General features: G+C 46.3%; 1 protein-coding gene across 2 annotated transcripts in view; it reads right to left on the bottom strand.

Annotated features, from left to right (window-relative positions):
• Positions 1–17,695, bottom strand: part of LOC122930794 (E3 ubiquitin-protein ligase TTC3-like) — a 176,760-nt gene that overhangs the window by 123,247 nt on the left and 35,818 nt on the right. For both annotated transcript variants that reach the window (XM_044284388.1, XM_044284389.1), the window contains exons 4-11: positions 16,505–16,634; positions 10,381–10,462; positions 6,999–7,052; positions 4,841–4,982; positions 4,666–4,751; positions 4,115–4,209; positions 2,545–2,607; positions 1,484–1,538 (exon numbers count right to left, since the gene is read on the bottom strand). In XM_044284388.1, coding sequence (XP_044140323.1) covers positions 1,484–1,538; positions 2,545–2,607; positions 4,115–4,209; positions 4,666–4,751; positions 4,841–4,982; positions 6,999–7,052; positions 10,381–10,462; positions 16,505–16,634 — 707 coding nt within the window. The remainder of the gene's footprint in view (positions 1–1,483; positions 1,539–2,544; positions 2,608–4,114; positions 4,210–4,665; positions 4,752–4,840; positions 4,983–6,998; positions 7,053–10,380; positions 10,463–16,504; positions 16,635–17,695) is intronic.

Raw genomic sequence — 17,695 nt, 5'->3', positions numbered from 1 at the left:
TTTTGGAGGAGGTCCTCAGCGTCCACTATGCTCATGAACGTCTAACAGTAATAGATAACTATAAGGAGAGGGTCATTAAAAATTTTGCCTTGTTTTGTTGATCCAGAAATCCCCCAATTAAGAAACTGTTCCTTCCTCTACGGCAGGCAGGTCTTGTCCATAAAATGTCAGGAGATAGAGGGTCGCATCATTCAACAGGCCCATGAGTTATCTGCACACGTCCTGTTTTCTGCATGTCCGTATTCACCATTACATGGAGCAGACTCGGTTCCTAGTTGCCTATTATTACATTGTCCCTCCTCACTAAGGTCTTGTTGAGGAGACAGCTGGTCCCCCAACCATTTTCTGGTGTCCACCTATGTCTTAAACAAGATCGTCTGATCTGGCTTCTTCCCTCAGCTCTGGATCACAGACCGGCTGCAGCTCAAAAGGAGAAGCTCCGAGGGTATAGTCCAGGGACTGTGGGAGGAAGCCATGGCTGGGCGGTGATAGACGGAGCTGCAATCATGACACAATCACATCAGTCATACAGAAGAGTGCACTTCCCTTCTATGCTCCTTCTGTTCGCAAGCAAGGAAGCCTCCATGCACAGCGCCATCTGTGTGCCCCGCTTCTAATGCTGATCAACGGAGCAGGACAAGTGCAGGAGGACGGCGGTGGAGCCACAGAGCAGGTGGAGCAGTGTTTTCACTGTGTACCATAGTTTGCCACCTCATGGATTTGTAGAATCACATGAACCTCCATCTCCTAACATTTTATGGAAGAGACCTGCCTGCTGTAGGTAGGGAAAAAAAAAAAAAAACATCAAGAAAGCAAGAAGGAATTGTTAATGACTATATATTGGTAAGTTATCTATTGTCCTGACTGACACACATTAGAAAAGGCTCAACATAAAGCGGCCGACCCCTTTAAATCGACGCAAGAATCACATTACACGGTAAAGTGTCCCTGTACTTTAAAAAGAAAACAAATGTTCCGAGCGATGAGATCCTCACCAATTTTTAAGCCATTTTTTATACTTTTATAATTCAGAAAATATAAAAAATAAAAAGCAACCAAAATATTAGTTTTGTCCCCTTTCCATAACAGTCATTTTAATATACGGGATGTATTGGTTATAGTAGTTGTGTTCGGGGCTAGAAGCTGCGGTGCGTTTTATTTTTATTTTTTTACCCATTGTACCTTTCCCCCATAAGGTCTTACAAGATCCTATGGGGGACATTTAACATTACATTTTTTTTTTTTATTGCCGATTTCTCCTGTAACTGGGGCCGACAATGGCAAAGGCAGGGGCGCTGAAAAACAGTCCTTGCCTACGCTATGGGGAGCTCCGCTCCCACAGCTGCATGATTAGCGTGCGGCTGCAATCTCTGCCAGGACCTTTTAAAACATCTGTGCAGATATGCGCCCAGATGTTTATAGTCAACAGGTGGTCGGCAAAGGGTTAAGTGCCACATTAAAAAAAAAGGTTGATAACCCCTACCTTTGGCCAGGTGTTCTTTAGTACAATCGCTTTCTTCCCATCACACAGCGCGCTCCTAAAAAGAAATAAAAAAAATAACATTCCGTTAAAAAGATTTCTCAGTCAAAAACCTATAACATCTGTAATACCTGTGACTGACAAATTATTGCTAGACATGATGCAAATTCCAAAGAGGTCATCTGACTAAGGCTTCATGCACACGGACCCATTCATTTCTACAGGGCCATGCAGGCCTCCGAATTATGTACAGATCTGCGTGGCCGTTCTGCAAATTATAGAGCAGGTCCTACTCGTATCCATATTGCAAGAATATTCCTTTCTAATTGATGGGACTGAGAAAAATGAGGATTGCACACGAGAGGTGTCCATATTTTGAGCACCGAATTATGGACATGTGCACAAGGCCTAGCACATGAGCCTTTAATACTTTAGAACTTAAAGGGAACCTGTCACCTGGATTTGGGGTATAGAGCTGAGGACATGGGTTGCTAGATGGCTGCTAGCGTATCCGTAATATCCAGTCCCCATAGCTCTATGTGCTTTTATTGTGTAAAAAAAAACTATTTGATACATATGCAAATAAACCTGAGATTAGTCAGGGACAGGACTCATCTCAGGTTAATTTGGATATGTATTACATTTTTTTTTTACACAATAAAAGCACACAGAGCTATGGGGACTGGATATTGCAGATGTGCTAGCGGCCATCTAGCAACCCATGTCCTCAGCTCTGTACACAATCCCGGTGACAGGTTCCCTTTAAAGTGGTTTTCCATATTGATGACATTTCCTCAGGATACAGTAGGTAATCCGTTTCAGAAATAGCCGAGCCAGTGCTCCCATAGAGGTGAATGGAGGATGGGAGCACTGGTGCTCTATTCACCTTGGGAACCCCGTTCTGGAGATAGCAGGGGATCCCAGAGGTGGGACCCGCACCTATCTGACAATCAGTGGCATATCGCTGGGAGTGAGATGGACCAACCCCTTTAAAGCTCCATCTATTAGGGAATATATAATACCTTTATAGAGTTAGATGTAAGAAACACACATACATTACTTACCAATAATCACCCACACGAATGAAGCAGAGAGCCCGATTACCGAACAGGATATGATTATGGGGGCTTAAGAGACAAAACAAATAGCAGTAAGTAATCATCCGAAACGATATGAAAATCACAGCCTGTAAAACGTTGGGGAGCTGTGCAATTTGTGCAAAGGAAAAGTGGAGCAGTTGCCCATAGCAACCAAACAGTTTTCAGAAGCTTATGTTTTAAATGACAGCGGCTTCTGCTCCACTTTTCCCTTCTGCCATTTTTGATAATGCTTAAAGATCTGACCAGAGGACTTGTCATTAATGTCTGTAGCCCGGAGAACCTCTTTAATAAAAGAGGGGAGGAGACATGTCCTCTGGATAGGTCATCGATGTCAGATCTGTGGGGGTCCGATACACAGCTCCCACACCGATCAGCCAGGCAGAAAGCTCCATACAGTGCGTACTGGCCATGCCGGGATACTGCAGCTCAACCCCCATTCAAGTGAATGGGAGCCGAGCTTCAATAAGTGCCACAAACGACAGTGTATGGAGCGGTCTGCTTCTGCTCTATATACTGTTCAACAGCTTGTCAGCGGGGTGCAGGGTGTCAGACCCCCACAGATCTGACACTGATGACCTATCCTGAGGACATGTCATCAACGTCTGTAGCCCAGAGAAACACACTGAAGGGCATCTGTCAGCAGTTCTGTACCTATGACACTGACTGTTACATGTGCGCTTGGCAGCTGAAGACATCTATGTTGGTCCCACGTTAATATGTGCCAGCATTGCTAAGAAAAATGATGTTTTGTTATATGCAAATGAGCCTCTAGGAGCAACGGGGGCGTTGCCATTACTCTCAAGAGGCTCTGATTTCTCTGCACTTTGGCAGGACCAGACAGTGAAAATGTATCATGCCTGGGCCTGACTTCTCAGAAAGGCAATCAAAGTGTAGAGGGCGCAGCAGTTGCAGAGAAATCAGAGACTCTTGGGAGTAATGACAACGGGGGCCGTTGCTCCTAGAGGCTCATTTGCATATATTAAAACATCATTTTTCTCAGCAATGCGGGCACATATGGACATGGGACCAACACAGACGCCTTCAGCTGCCAAGTGCACATGTAACAGGTCAGCCAGTGTCATAGGTACAAATCTGCTGACAGATGCCCTTTGAAGGGAATTTCTGATATTCTGATACTGATGACCTATTCTCAGGACAGGTCATCAGTATCAGAGTGGCAGAGGTCTCCTCGCAGCTTACCAAGCACAGCGCTGTACATTGCATAGTGGCTGTGCTTGGTATCACGGCTCAGCCCCAATCAGTTCTACGGATGTCTATCAGACATTACAAATATGTCCCTCCATGTGGGCCAGGGACTATACATGGACAGCTCCGCGGCCCATTAAACCCAATGGTAAGTCAAATTAGATTTCCGCTTGGACCCATGGAGAAAGTGGCAGCGGGCACTGTTCTTGTCCATTTTGCACCTGTGGCTCATACATTCAGGTATGACATACGTCCATTTTTAGCAGATGTAATCAGAATAGCTGGCTGAATGGAATCTATACATGGAAAGCAGAAAACGAGCATTCACCTGTATTGCATGGCTGCAGTGTAATACTGAACGGCACTGATGTACTGCTCCTTTTCAAAAGCGACATTACCGCAAATCTTCTTTCTGTCACATTCCTGGAACACGGAGTGAGTGACCTTAGAATACAAATCTTAAGCATCCTACAAGTAAAGTCATTTAGAATTCCTATATGTATGACAACTTCGGCTCTCGATGCTCAAGCTAGGCTATTTTTCCGGTCTATCGCTGCCCTAGCCTGTAAAACAGCCTAGGGCAGTGCTACAGACCACCCAATTGTGCCAGTGACGTCACCGGGCTCACCACTAGGCGGAAGGCAACGCATCGCAGGGCAACTAACGCTTCGATCCTCCACTCAGACATGGTATATCAGTGAAGGAGAGCTTCTGTCCATGGACACTCCCCCTCCACTTCATCAAATTCGAAATCATGGAAAACCCCTTTAACAAATGAGCGGCAAGAGACACTGCTCATGCCAAAGGAGGGGGTCCCAAGGTGGGGCGCCACCCAGATCCAGTACACATGGAACAGCAGAATGGTGACCGGTCTCTTACCTTATCACATTCGTCACACTCGTGTTTTTTCACTTTGTCAGTCAGGGAACAGCACTCCTCCCCCATCTTGTTCAATAAAAAGGAATCTGTTGGGAAGATTTTTTATTTTTTTTAGTGTAATCAGGAGACATCAGTCGTCATATATGCCGGCACCAGAAGTAACTTCATCACGTACATTGGTAAAAGAAGGTGAAAAGGGCGAGACTGCGAAGATGGTCGGGTGCACTCATGATTTTCTTATATACAGCTCGGTCTCCAGTGTCCAGCACCCAGTTTATTGCATCTACCATGGCAGCAATTTTTGTCTTGCGCTTGGGCTGAAAGAAAACGAAAAGTAAAAAAAATTATTCTCTCTCTATCTAGCACTTTTTCCATTATTGTTTCCATGCAGGCAACAAACGGAAAGCTAAGATGAAGGAAGAGGGCCGGTCTCCTGTCCTGATATGTCTGTCTGGGTCGATGCTTAAAATCTTCCATAAAATAACAAGTCTGGATCATCATTTCATAAACTGTACATTGTGCTGTTCCTCCATTACTCCTCCTAGAAATGCATGACAACTAGCATGATGCAAATCTGAGGATCAGCAACATTGCCCTAAAATCTGTTGTGGGTTCTTAGCGTGGAAATCTCTGACTAATCTGCCACTTCTGAATATTGCCTCAAAGGTTTTCAGATTTTATAAAAATCAAGCATATTCCCTGCATAAATAAAAATTTCCACAACCTTCTGATACGCGTGACATTTCAATTCCCCATATCTCTGCTTGCGGTCAGTGAATGAGAACATTGTTTACATTCAGAGGCAGAAACCCTGCCCATTGCTGGTCCTGCGCTCAGCTGAGAAGTGGATACAGTTGACTGTATAGACCAGTGTTTCCCAACCAGTGTGCCTCCAGCTGTTGCAAAACTACAACTCCCAGTATGCCTTGACAGCCTTTGGCTGTGCGGGCATGCTGGGAGTTGTAGTTTTGCAACAGCTGGAGGCACACTGGTTGGGAAATACTGGTATAGACAATGCTCTGTGACTCCAGACACATACATTGTAGCAAACCAGCAGAGACAGTGGTACTGCTCCTGCTGAGGTGTTCGCAGAGCTTTGTCTGGTCCGGATACAAATGTATTCAGGACTCGCTATGACCAGGGTTACTGCCTCTGAAGAGTGTTCTCATTCACTGACAGCAAACCAATATCTTGTAACTGAAAGAAAGCAGATTAGAAATCACCCCCTGTAAGTGCTGACATGCAGTATCATGTCAGTCTTCCTTGCTGGACAGCCCCTTCCTAAGCTTTTTTTTTCAGACCTCCTAGCGTAGCCCGACTAGTGGTAGTGATTCCCACCGCTGGGTTCTGACTCCAACCCTACATCCAGTTTGATGTAGGTCACGTGACCACCGCAGGAGTGGATAGGCGACCTGCCAACCCTACGGCCAGTCACTGGCTTTGGCTGTCACATGGCCTGTGTCAAACAAGATGTTGATGTAGATAGATCAGGGACCTGTGGTGCCTGAAGACTAGCTCAATGGCGGTGGTCACCTAAGTACGGTCACTACTAAGGGTTGCCAACCACCATCTGTGTACGTAAATACAATTATTTCCTACACTGCAGGTAAAGAACCACGCTGGGCAGAGAACATGCCAAAGGGGCTTCCATCGGCCCCGGATCACAACTCCTCACTGGTCCAAAAAGTAATGGCATATCCTAGAGACATACCGCTACCTCTAAGGATTAGCGCGAGGAAAAAAAAAAAAAAAAAGTTTGTCTCTCCCTTTAGCAAGTAGCATTTATCATGTAGAGACAGTCAATACAAGGCACTTACTAATGCATTTGTGATTGTCCATATTGCCTCCTTTGCTGGCTGGATTCATTTTTCCATCGCATTATAGACTGCTTGTTTCCATGGTTACGACCACCCTGCAATCCAGCAGCGGTGGCCATGCTTGTATACTATAAGAAAAAAGTGCCGGCTTTCCTGGTGGCTAGGACCGTGGGAGTGCGCATAGGCTAGCACTCTTTTCTATATTGTCCAAGCACGACCAGCAGTGCTGCATCGCAAGGTGGTCATAACCATGGAAAGGAGCAGTTCATAATGCGATGGAAAAATGAATCCAGCCAGCAAAGGAAGCAATATGGAGAATCACAATACATTAGTAAGTGCCTTGTATTAACTTTCTCTACATAATAAATGCCATTTGCTGAAGTGACACAACCCCTTTAATCCTAAGACATTTTTGCAATGAACTGCTAAAAAGTAAGAAGGTTTTACAACGACAAATCCACCGACTTATGAACAGACAACCCTTTTTGCGCACAGCTGTCGTCTTCTGTTACTTACAGTGTCCATTTTATTTCCTATTCTTAGTATATCATCAACAAAGAACCACCGACTCTGAAACGAGAAGAGCTCAAGGTCAGTACAGGTGTCAGTCAGCCTGACCAATACATGGGGTGACATAAGCTTTTATGTACATGTTACTTATCCTGGTTCTTCCTCTCTGGTAGGCCGCATGCACACGACAGTATGTATTTTGGGGTCCACCAGTTACAGATACGGTCTGTGTCGCATCCACATTGTTTGTGGACACAGTTCTGTGCATGAGGCCCGAGATGGATATTATAGAATTACATCTCTCTACACACATGCAGACTTTTTAGGCTGTACTCTGTTGGTGCCACACAGGTTCTCATAGATTAGGGCACTGCTTTCCCAAAACACAACAAAAAAAAAAAAAAATGTCACTTTTACAACAGGAAACCCAGATCCCTGCATTTTATTAACTTTCTCTACGTGATAAATTCTATTTGCTGAAATGAGACAACCGCTTTAAGGCAGGAATAACATTAGGCGTTTTCAGGAGCGACCCTGTGGTAATACGGTTGGGAATCAGTGCTCTAGGGCAGCGGTCCCCAACCGCTAGGCCGCGGACCGGGCCCTGGAAGATTGTTTGCCGGGCCGCGGAAAAACAGAAGAGCGGAGACGACAGGCGCATTCGCGTCCAACGCGCACATCACACACAGCGCGCAGCCGTACAGCGGGAAGGAAGGAGAGCATTTCTTCCTTTTAACTGTGATGCCGGCCAGCTACTGCCACCAATGAAAATGCTTGAAAAGGGCCTGTGAGGCAGGGATTGGTTAGGCCCACTACCGCACCAATGGAAATAAACAAGACGGTCAAAGGGGGGAGCTGGGTTGTTGGCATCCAGTTTCAGCTAGCATCTGAGGGAGTGAGCGGGAGAATGACCTGCAGTTCCTCTTCCATGTCACCTTGAAAATATCAGCAGTGCAGTAGAGCCCAGTGACCACTAGACCCTAGTCGCATGTGAATTAGTCAGCGCCGACCAGCACCCCCTAAGCCCCAACCATCCCATAAGCCACGCTCCAGAACCCCCCACCCGGTCCCTGGGAAAATTGTCTTGCATGAAACTGGTCCTTGCAGCAAAAAAGGTTGGGGACCACTGCTCTAGGGCAACAATTCCTTACCCTTTTATCATGTGGGAAACCCCCTGCTTTACTTCTATCTATCCTGGGAATCCCCTGACTGGTCACTACTATCACTGAGCTTATAATGCGGATAATGCATTTCTCACTGTAGAGAGAGGAAAAAAAAAATAAAAAATTTAAAAAAAAGACACGGATCTCACATCCACATTTCATACATCGATCTATTGCTGCCAAGGACAATTGATAAATGTTTATTTTATACGTTTTAACCAAATTGAGTAAGCCCACTCTCCACACCTACACTAATCTGCATAGCATCCCAGCGCAACACAGCACCTAGGGGGAGCGGGGCACCCAGCAGCTCTCCTGCTGCAAGAATGAGCACACGGACACATTTATTTTTATGGATGCGCGCAAAAAAAAAAAAAAAAAAAAAAAAAAAAACACAGACAGCGAACAGTTGCCATCCGTGTGCTGTCTGCATCTGTATGTCCATTCCACAAATTACAGAACATGTCCTATTCTTGTCCGTATTTCAGATAAGAATAGTAATTTCTAGTGATGGCAGAGAGAATGCATACAGAAGGTGTCCATATTTTGCAGAGCCGTGGTTTGCGGACTTAAATGCAGACATGGTCATGTGCACCAGGAAATCCCCTTTAACCCTTAGGCAGTCTCCTACTAATTGAGAAATGAACAGGCGGAGTTCTGATACCACGGTGTGGGACAGTATGGTGGCTGTTACTGTGTCTGTGGGTTGGTGCTTTGCCTTGCAGTAAGAGTGCTGTTGGGCGGCTGGCTTGCCCCTCCCTCCGTGGGTGCAGTGTTGTGTGAAACCCTATGTGGTACTGTGCCAAATTACGGTACGGACCCACTTGAAAGAGACAAGTGGGCTGATGCATTTTGGTAACAAAAAAAATAAACATAAAAATACAAAGAACCTCATTGTTCATATTTCTAAATTGTGCTTCGCATCATGCCATACATCATCTACTCATACTATACAGCTAAACACTGGGCAAGATTTACCAAAAAATGCAGTACACTTTATCCAGCACTACTGGAGGCAGTCAGTGTGAGGGTAGAGAAAACCACTGAGAACCCCCTTTTCCCCTGCATTCAGGAGAATGGCCACACTTGGGACAGCTCGGGTTGGTCAGAGCAATATCCACAGACTGCTGGCTTCCTGATGTACCTCAGGAAGGTGGGTCTGATGGAAAAAAAACACTTTAAAAGGGAGTCTATCACCACATACCTGTAAATAAAAGCTGCTGCATGTTCAGATGTCTGCTTTGTCCTACTGCTTTGACTGACAGGACCAGGCAGGGTAGACATACTCTGCCCCTTAAGTCTCACAGCAGTACGTAGCTGAAGATCACAGGGCAGAAGGAACGTACTGTGCTGCTGTGAGTACATGTACACTTCCTGGCCCTGTCAGCCAAAGTATTGGGGGTGCAGCCAGCAAGGAAAATGAAAGGAGCCTCGGGTGCAACGGCAATGGCCTCATAGCATCAAGGGGCTAATCTGCATTAAATTAAAAGCCTTATTTCTCAGAATTAGGGGTGCGAATAAGGATGAGACAAAGAATATTACAATATTCCGACAACATCTGAAGATGCAGCTGCTTTTAGTTAAAAGGTATGTGGTGGCAGACTCCCTTTAAATGCCCCAATACTTAATTTTTCCACCCCACGAAAAGCAGACTTGCTTTCCGCCAGTGAATCCCTGACTGGGTTCCAGGACACCACAAGTTTCTCTCCTTGGTCCAAAAATGGGTGTAACAGTGGAAGCATTTAAAGGGGTTGTTCAGGTTCAGAGCTGAACCCGGACACAACTCGATCTGCACTCATTCACCACGAATGAGTGGATCATCAGAGCTTTTCATGCACCGATGCTCCCCCTTACCCTGCGCTAAACCGCGCAGGGCAAGGGACTTTTCTCGAGATCCGGCAACATACCGGGCTCTCCATGGGTAAGCTAGGCGGAGGCTTCTGCCTAGCAGTGAGCCCGGTGACGTCACCGGCACTAACAGACGGTCTTTAGCGCTGCCCTAGAATGTAAAGTCCGCCTATCAGAGCCAGTGACATCACCTGGATCACCGCTAGGCAGAAGCCTCCGCCTAGCAGTGTCCAAATGTAAACAAACAGGAGCATCAGAGCATAAAAAGCTCATAGTGAATGAGTGCAGATTGGGTTGTGTCCAGGTTCAGCTCTAAACCTGGACAACCCCTTTAATGATTATTGAATGAAATCCTCTTTATGGTACAGAGCACTCACCGCTACTTTTTTAAATAGGTCAGCAAGATCTTCTAATAGTTCAATGTAATCCAGATCTTTCATATTTTTCACTTGTAAAACCCTAAAACAAAAAATAAATAAATAAAAAACAACAACATTATTCGTGGTCTAGGTTAACACCTAGTATATCTGGGGGCTTAGGGCACTGAAAGGGTTAATGGTATAAATTAATATATATATATATATATATATATATATATATATATATATATATATATATATATATATATATATATATATATATATATATATATATATATATATATATATAGTCAGTCCAGAATTCTGTATAGGGCTGGTTTCCTTCATACAGCCAAACAGGCCAGACACACAAGAGCGAGTTCAATGCGAGGAACTGGCAGTGTGAGGTCCCATTCTGACCTCCGCATCTCTGACAGGGTGGCACAGCATTATACTGATCTATATGGCTGTGTCACCCCGAGAGTCCTGGAATCTATTGTATTATACTGACAGCATTATGTCAGTGTAATTCGGTAGATTCCAGGAGACTCAGGGTGACACAGCCTTATAATAATTGTAATGCTGTGCGATCCTGTCAGGAGAGCGGAGGTCAGAATGTGACCTCACACATGTAACAGGTCAGCCAGTGTCATAGGTGCAAATCTGCTGACATACGCCCTTTAAAATGCACCCGGAGACAGACGCATATACAGATCTTATAGGGCAGGAGCTTTTCATATTCTTTACATTATACAGCTGGCATAAATACATTGACAAATGTCTGCCATATAACTCCCTGCAGTACATTATAAAACTGCCTGCCAGCAGCCACCACTAGGGGGAGCTCAGAGCATAGAAATGTATACACTTATTGAAATTAATGGAAGCTTTGAAAGATCTTTGCACTGAGCTCCCCCCTAGTGGTGGCTGCAGGAAATAGTCATTGGTTTATGTCAGAAAAAAAGTTCAGCACTGTATCCCCCTACCCGTGGGCCCCACAGCAGCTGCCCAGCCTGGAGAAGATGGACTTTTCTACTACGACATATATGGAAAAATTATCTGTATATTTCTAACAGTTTTGATGGCAAAGGAGAGCACGATGTTAAAGAGTGAATGTCTTTCACAGAATATGCCATAAGTGTGTAATAAATGCTAGAGAGTAGTGGTCTCCAACCTGCCGAGGAGTCCGCCGACTGCCACATACAGGCTGCGATTGAATGCAGAGGTCACCAGGATTACAGAAAAGGCCAAGTTGTACTTGTTTTCGCAAATCCCACAGAAGTTAATAGGAGTTGCATAAACATAGCAGAGCCGACTCAGCGGTTTTCATAACAACCACCATAGTGCTTTCTATTGCACTGTGCATATGGCTGCCTGGAAAAGTAGGGAGACCTCTGCTCTCAAGATAGGTGTGGGATCCACATCAGACATTTACAACATATTCTGTGCATATGCCATGAATGTCTAACATGAGAATACACAAACAAATTTTATGTAATTAATTTTGCTGTGAATCCACACGTTTGTACCCAAATCTGCAGATTTAAAAAATTCATACTGCATGTCAATTTCCATTAGAATATTTTTTTTTGCAGCGTTTGGACATGGTGAAAATTTACCAGCGAAATGTTGGCAAGGACACCATGCCAGAATTCCACTGGTGGCAGTGTGGTGTCTGCCTTGCTTTGCTTTCAAATGGGAGCCAGTACTACAGTTCATGGCCCGGTGGTTTAAAGCCAGGACCAGGCAAAGAAGGGACATGTCCTTTGTTGGCACTGTGTGCGGACAGCCGCCACTTAAAGCTGCTGCGGCTGTCTGGTCATGGCTTAGATCCTTTCAATGGAGCGAAGATGTAAGCAGGTCCAGGGCCTTTAAAATGAACAAAGTTTTTTTTACACCAGAATGGTGGATTTCATTTTTAGATGTATCTAGAGGACAGACAAAAGCTGCCCGTCCCCAAATTCTATCTTAAAAATTTGAAATGTCAAGGATGTCAGAAAGAGTTTTTCTTTTTTGATGCTCAGGCAGAAGCAGGGATGTGTGCTATGCAGAGCAATGAAAGGAGCAGGCACAGGCAGGACCAGGGATGTGTGCTATGCAGAGCAATGAAAGGAGCAGGCACAGGCAGGACCAGGGATGTGTGCTATGCAGAGCAATGAAAGGAGCAGGCACAGGCAGGACCAGGGATGTGTGCTATGCAGAGCAATGAAAGGAGCAGGCACAGGCAGGACCAGGGATGTGTGCTATGCAGAGCAATGAAAGGAGCAGGCACAGGCAGGACCAGGGATGTGTGCTATGCAGAGCAATGAAAGGAGCAGGCACAGGCAGGACCAGGGATGTGTGCTATGCAGAGCAATGAAAGGAGCAGGCACAGGCATGTGTGCTATGCAGAGCAATGGAAGGAGCAGGCACAGGCAGGACCAGGGATGTGTGCTATGCAGAGCAATGAAAGGAGCAGGCACAGGCAGGACCAGGGATGTGTGCTATGCAGAGCAATGAAAGGAGCAGGCACAGGCAGGACCAGGGATGTGTGCTATGCAGAGCAATCAAAGGAGCAGGCACAGGCAGGACCAGGGATGTGTGCTATGCAGAGCAATGAAAGGAGCAGGCACAGGCAGGACCAGGGATGTGTGCTATGCAGAGCAATAAAAGGAGCAGGCACAGGCAGGACCAGGGATGTGTGCTATGCAGAGCAATGAAAGGAGCAGGTACAGGCAGGAGCAGGGATGTGCTATGCAGAGCAATGAAAGGAGCAGGTACAGGCAGGAGCAGGGATGTGCTATGCAGAGCAATGAAAGGAGCAGGTACAGGCGGGAGCAGGGAATGTGTGCTATGCAGAGCAATGACAGGAGCATGGATGTGCTATGCAAAGCTTTAAAAGGAACGGGCACAGGTAGGAGCAGAACTGGTGCTCACTGCGCCAAATATTGTAGAAATCAGACCCGGCTTCACACAGGTATATTTCATCTATTTCATTTAATGTTTGTGTGTCTCGTTAAAGATAGACAGTATCCCTCATAACAGTGACCTCTACAGCACCCCGCCCATTAACACTGCCCCCCCCGCACAGTTGCCCCCCTGTAAAACGCCCGACGCCCCAAGAAGTACAGGAGCTTCTTTGGGGCGTCTTGTCGCGTGTTCCCGTACATAGACTTCCGGGAACGCGCGACAATGGGCGTTCGCTTGTTCCGGAGCCGCGATTGTTAACGCGCATACAATCGCGCATAAAGAGCGCTCCATCCCGAACGCTCAGGTCTGAACCCAGCCTTACAGCAACTGCCTCTTTAACAATGACTGCCACAGTACCCGCTGCCCCTTTAATAGTGGCCTCCACAGTCCCCTGCTCCCTTAACAGGGGACCTACACAGCGGCCAACTCTTATTTGTGACCTCCACAGTACCCAGTCTTGTTAACAGTGATTTCCACAATAATCCACCCCCTTAACAGTGGACCTCCACATAGCTTTATTCCCCTAAAATGTGACCCCCCCACAACACCCCGCTCCTTAACACTGACCTCTACAGCACCCCGCTCCTTAACACTGACCTCAATAGCATACCTTCCCCTTAACTGCGATCTCCACCGTTCCCTGCCCCCTTAACAGAGATCTCCACAGCGCCCGCCCCTTTAACATTGACTGTCACAGTACCCCGCTGCCTTAAAAGTGACCCCTACTTCGGCTGCCCCTTTAATAGTGACCTCCACAGTCCCCTGCCCCCTTAACAATAACCTCCACAGCATCCCGCCCCCTTAACAGTGACCTCCACAGCATCCCGCCCCCTTAACAGTGACCTCCACAGCATCCCGCCCCCTTAACAGTGACCTCCACAGCATCCCGCCCCCTTAACAGTGACCTCCACAGCATCCCGCCCCCTTAACAGTGACCTCCACAGCATCCCGCCCCCTTAACAGTGACCTCCACAGCATCCCGCCCCCTTAACAGTGACCTCCACAGCATCCCGCCCCCTTAACAGTGACCTCCACAGCATCCCGCCCCCTTAACAGTGACCTCCACAGCATCCCGCCCCCTTAACAGTGACCTCCACAGCATCCCGCCCCCTTAACAGTGACCTCCACAGCATCCCGCCCCCTTAACAGTGAGCTCCACAGCATCCCGCCCCCTTAACAGTGACCTCCACAGCATCCCGCCCCCTTAACAGTGACCTCCACAGCGGCCGCCCCTTTATTAGTGACCTCCACAGCGGCCGCCCCTTTATTAGTGACCTCCACAGTACCCAATCTCCTTAAGGGCTCTTTCACACTTGCATTCTTTTCTTCCGGCATAGAGTTCCGTCGTCGGGGCTCTATGCCGGAAGAATCCTGATCAGTTTTATCCTAATGCATTCTGAATGGAGAGAAATCCGTTCTGGATGCATCAGGATGTCTTCAGTTCCGGACCGGAACATTTTTTGGCCAGAGAAAATACTGCAGCATGCTGCGCTTTTTGCTCCGGCCAAAAAACCTGAAGACTTGCCGCAAGGTCGGATCCGGAATTAATGCCCATTGAAAGGCATTGATCCGGATCCGGCCTTAAGCTAAACGTCGTTTCGGAGCATTGCCGGATCCGACGTTTAGCTTTTTCTGAATGGTTACCATGGCTGTCGGGACGCTAAAGTCCTGGCAGCCATGGTAAAGTGTAGTGGGAAGCGGGGGAGCAGTATACTTACTGTCCGTGGGGCTCCCGGGGCGCTCCAGAGTGACGTCAGGGCGCCCCACGCGCATGGATGACGTGATCGCACGGCACGTCATCCATGCGCATGGGGCGCTCTGACGTCATTCTGGAGCGCCCCGGGAGCCGCACGGATGGTAAGTATACCGCTCCCCACTACACTTTACCATGGCAAACAGGACTTTAATAGCGTCCTGGCTGCCATAGTAACACTGAACGCATTTTGAAGACAGATCCGTCTTCAAATGCTTTCAGTTCACTTGCGTTTTTCCGGATCCGGCGTGTAATTCCGGCAAGTGGAGTACACGCCGGATCCGGACAACGCAAGTGTGAAAGAGGCCTAACACTGATTTCCACAACACCTCGCCTCCTTAACAGTGGCCTCTACAGCAATCTGCCCCTTAACACTGACCTCCATAGAGGACCATCCCCTTAACTGTGACCTCCACAGCGCCCTGCCCCTTTAAAGCTGACCTACAGCTGTGAAGAAAAATGGTTGGGTTGTTATGAAAACCTGGTGTAAAAACAGTCTGTATGTGGAGACTGAGGGCCTGCGAGTTTCTATTGGCTGATAAGGGTCATGTGACCGTGTACACTGTATAGCAATTGGGATATGAGTGAAAGATCTGCAGGCTTCTATTGGCTAATGTAGGTCATGTGGTAGTGCTATATTTGCATTTTTTGGGGAATATCTCAGGAACGCTATGTCCTAGAGAGCCGAGACCCGGTCTAAAACCTTCCCGGACACCTGATGTATCTGTGTGCCAAATTTAATGATTTTAAATGCGACAGTGCGGATTCCTTTAGAAGACATACACACATACACTTAGCTTTATATACATACATACATACACACAGGCGAAACTTGAAAAATTGGAATATCGTGCAAAAGTTAATTTATTTCAGTAATGCAACTTAAAATTACAATTTTGTGAAAAGGTTCGATATTCTCGGCTCAAAGTGTCACCCTCTAGTCAGCTAATTAATCCATACCCCCTGAGCAAAGGGGACCTGAGATTGTGACTTTGGGGTTTTATAAGCTGTAAGCCATAATCATCCAAATTATACCAAATAAAGGCTTGCAATATCTCGCTTTGCATGTAATGAGTCTCATGTGTTAGTTTCACCTTTTAAGTTGCATTACTGAAATAAGTGAACTTTGCACAATATTCTAGTTTTTATATATATACACACACACACACACACACACACACACACACAGTCAATTCGCTCATCCCTACTTTTAAGTATTTTTAGGGCATTTGCAACAATTAAAAGAAACACTGCTTAAAAGGTTACGTGCACTTTAATGTTTACATTTCATACATGTGACTTGGCCCCTGCAGAGGTGACGTCATCATATAAGGACTGCTATGGCGTTAACATGGAGAATGGTCTTACGAGGTTTACGATCCACTGGTCTAGAATATACTGTAGATGCCTAAGTGCAGGATGTAGAGAAGAATAACTCACCAGGGATGGAGATGCTGATCATCATCACTCTTATCTATCAGGACTTGCCACAACATATAGATTTTCATAAAATCACAATTTGTTTTCATCTCTTCAACTGATTGGGTAAGCCAGTAACCAACTGGATCAACTGTTAAAAAAAAAAAAAAAAAGATCTCCCATGATTAAATGTAAGAAATGAAACTCAGACATCCTGTAGTACATGACAATCTGTTTATAACATAGCTAGAACCAGCCCTGCACCTCACATGGATCCAGAGATCTCCACATTCATTGCTCCAATTACTATACTAGATTTATTTCAAGCTCAAGGGGAGTGTCTTTTTGCTGCAGCTCTATCTCTATCCCCGCTCAGGGGTCATGTCCTTTCTCTGCAGCCCTCTTCCTGTCACAGCTCAGGGTGTGTCCTTTCTGCTGCAGATCTCTCCCTGTAACTGTCACAGCTTCTAACAGTAGATACAGCTGGTGGCAGTTGAATTATTGAACTGAGCATGTGCGACCACCTCAGCGATGTTACTGCTCAGGTGGGAGCACTTTTTTTTTTTGTACACATTTGTAGTAGAGTTATAAATCCCTTGTAGTAACTTCAGCAAAACTTTAAACTTGACTGTAGCAATTATGTCCCTAAGCTGCGGTATCCCACCCAACTTTACTAGACTCCTGAATGGCGAAACTGCCTAGCTACACAGCAATACAGGAACAAGAAATGTACAGAACCTCTAGTCTCACTGGAAACTGAATGCACTGTAAAGAGGACCAGTCACCGCTCCTGACGTGTATTATAGTAACTACAGTAACATAGTACATTCCCATGCAATTCTAATGTGTTCTGTCATTCCTCTATTATTCCTGCTAGTTAAGTTTCTGCAATAAATGTCCAGTTAGGCTACTTTCACACTAGCGGCAGGACGGATCCGACAGGCTGTAGTACAGCGCTCACATGCAGCCACGCGCATGTGCAACCGCCCGCTACGTTCATCTCTGGGGGGGGGGGGGGGGGGGTATCTGATCAGCTGGCAGCATGTTGTAGAGCAGGAGGAGCTGAGCAGATTGATATGTAGTTTTATAGGAGAATATTCAGTCATATTTGAAAATGTATACATTTGAATTCCTGCTCATTGTGATCTTTGAAGTCGAGGAGGTGGTCCCATCAGTGACTGACAGCCTTCCCTCTATGATGAGACGGTCCCA

The sequence above is a fragment of the Bufo gargarizans genome, chromosome 3, assembly GCF_014858855.1.
Source record: "Bufo gargarizans isolate SCDJY-AF-19 chromosome 3, ASM1485885v1, whole genome shotgun sequence".
NCBI lineage: Eukaryota > Metazoa > Chordata > Amphibia > Anura > Bufonidae > Bufo > Bufo gargarizans.
Note: the sequence above shows the minus strand (reverse complement) of the source record. Positions and strands in the feature narration are given on the sequence as shown.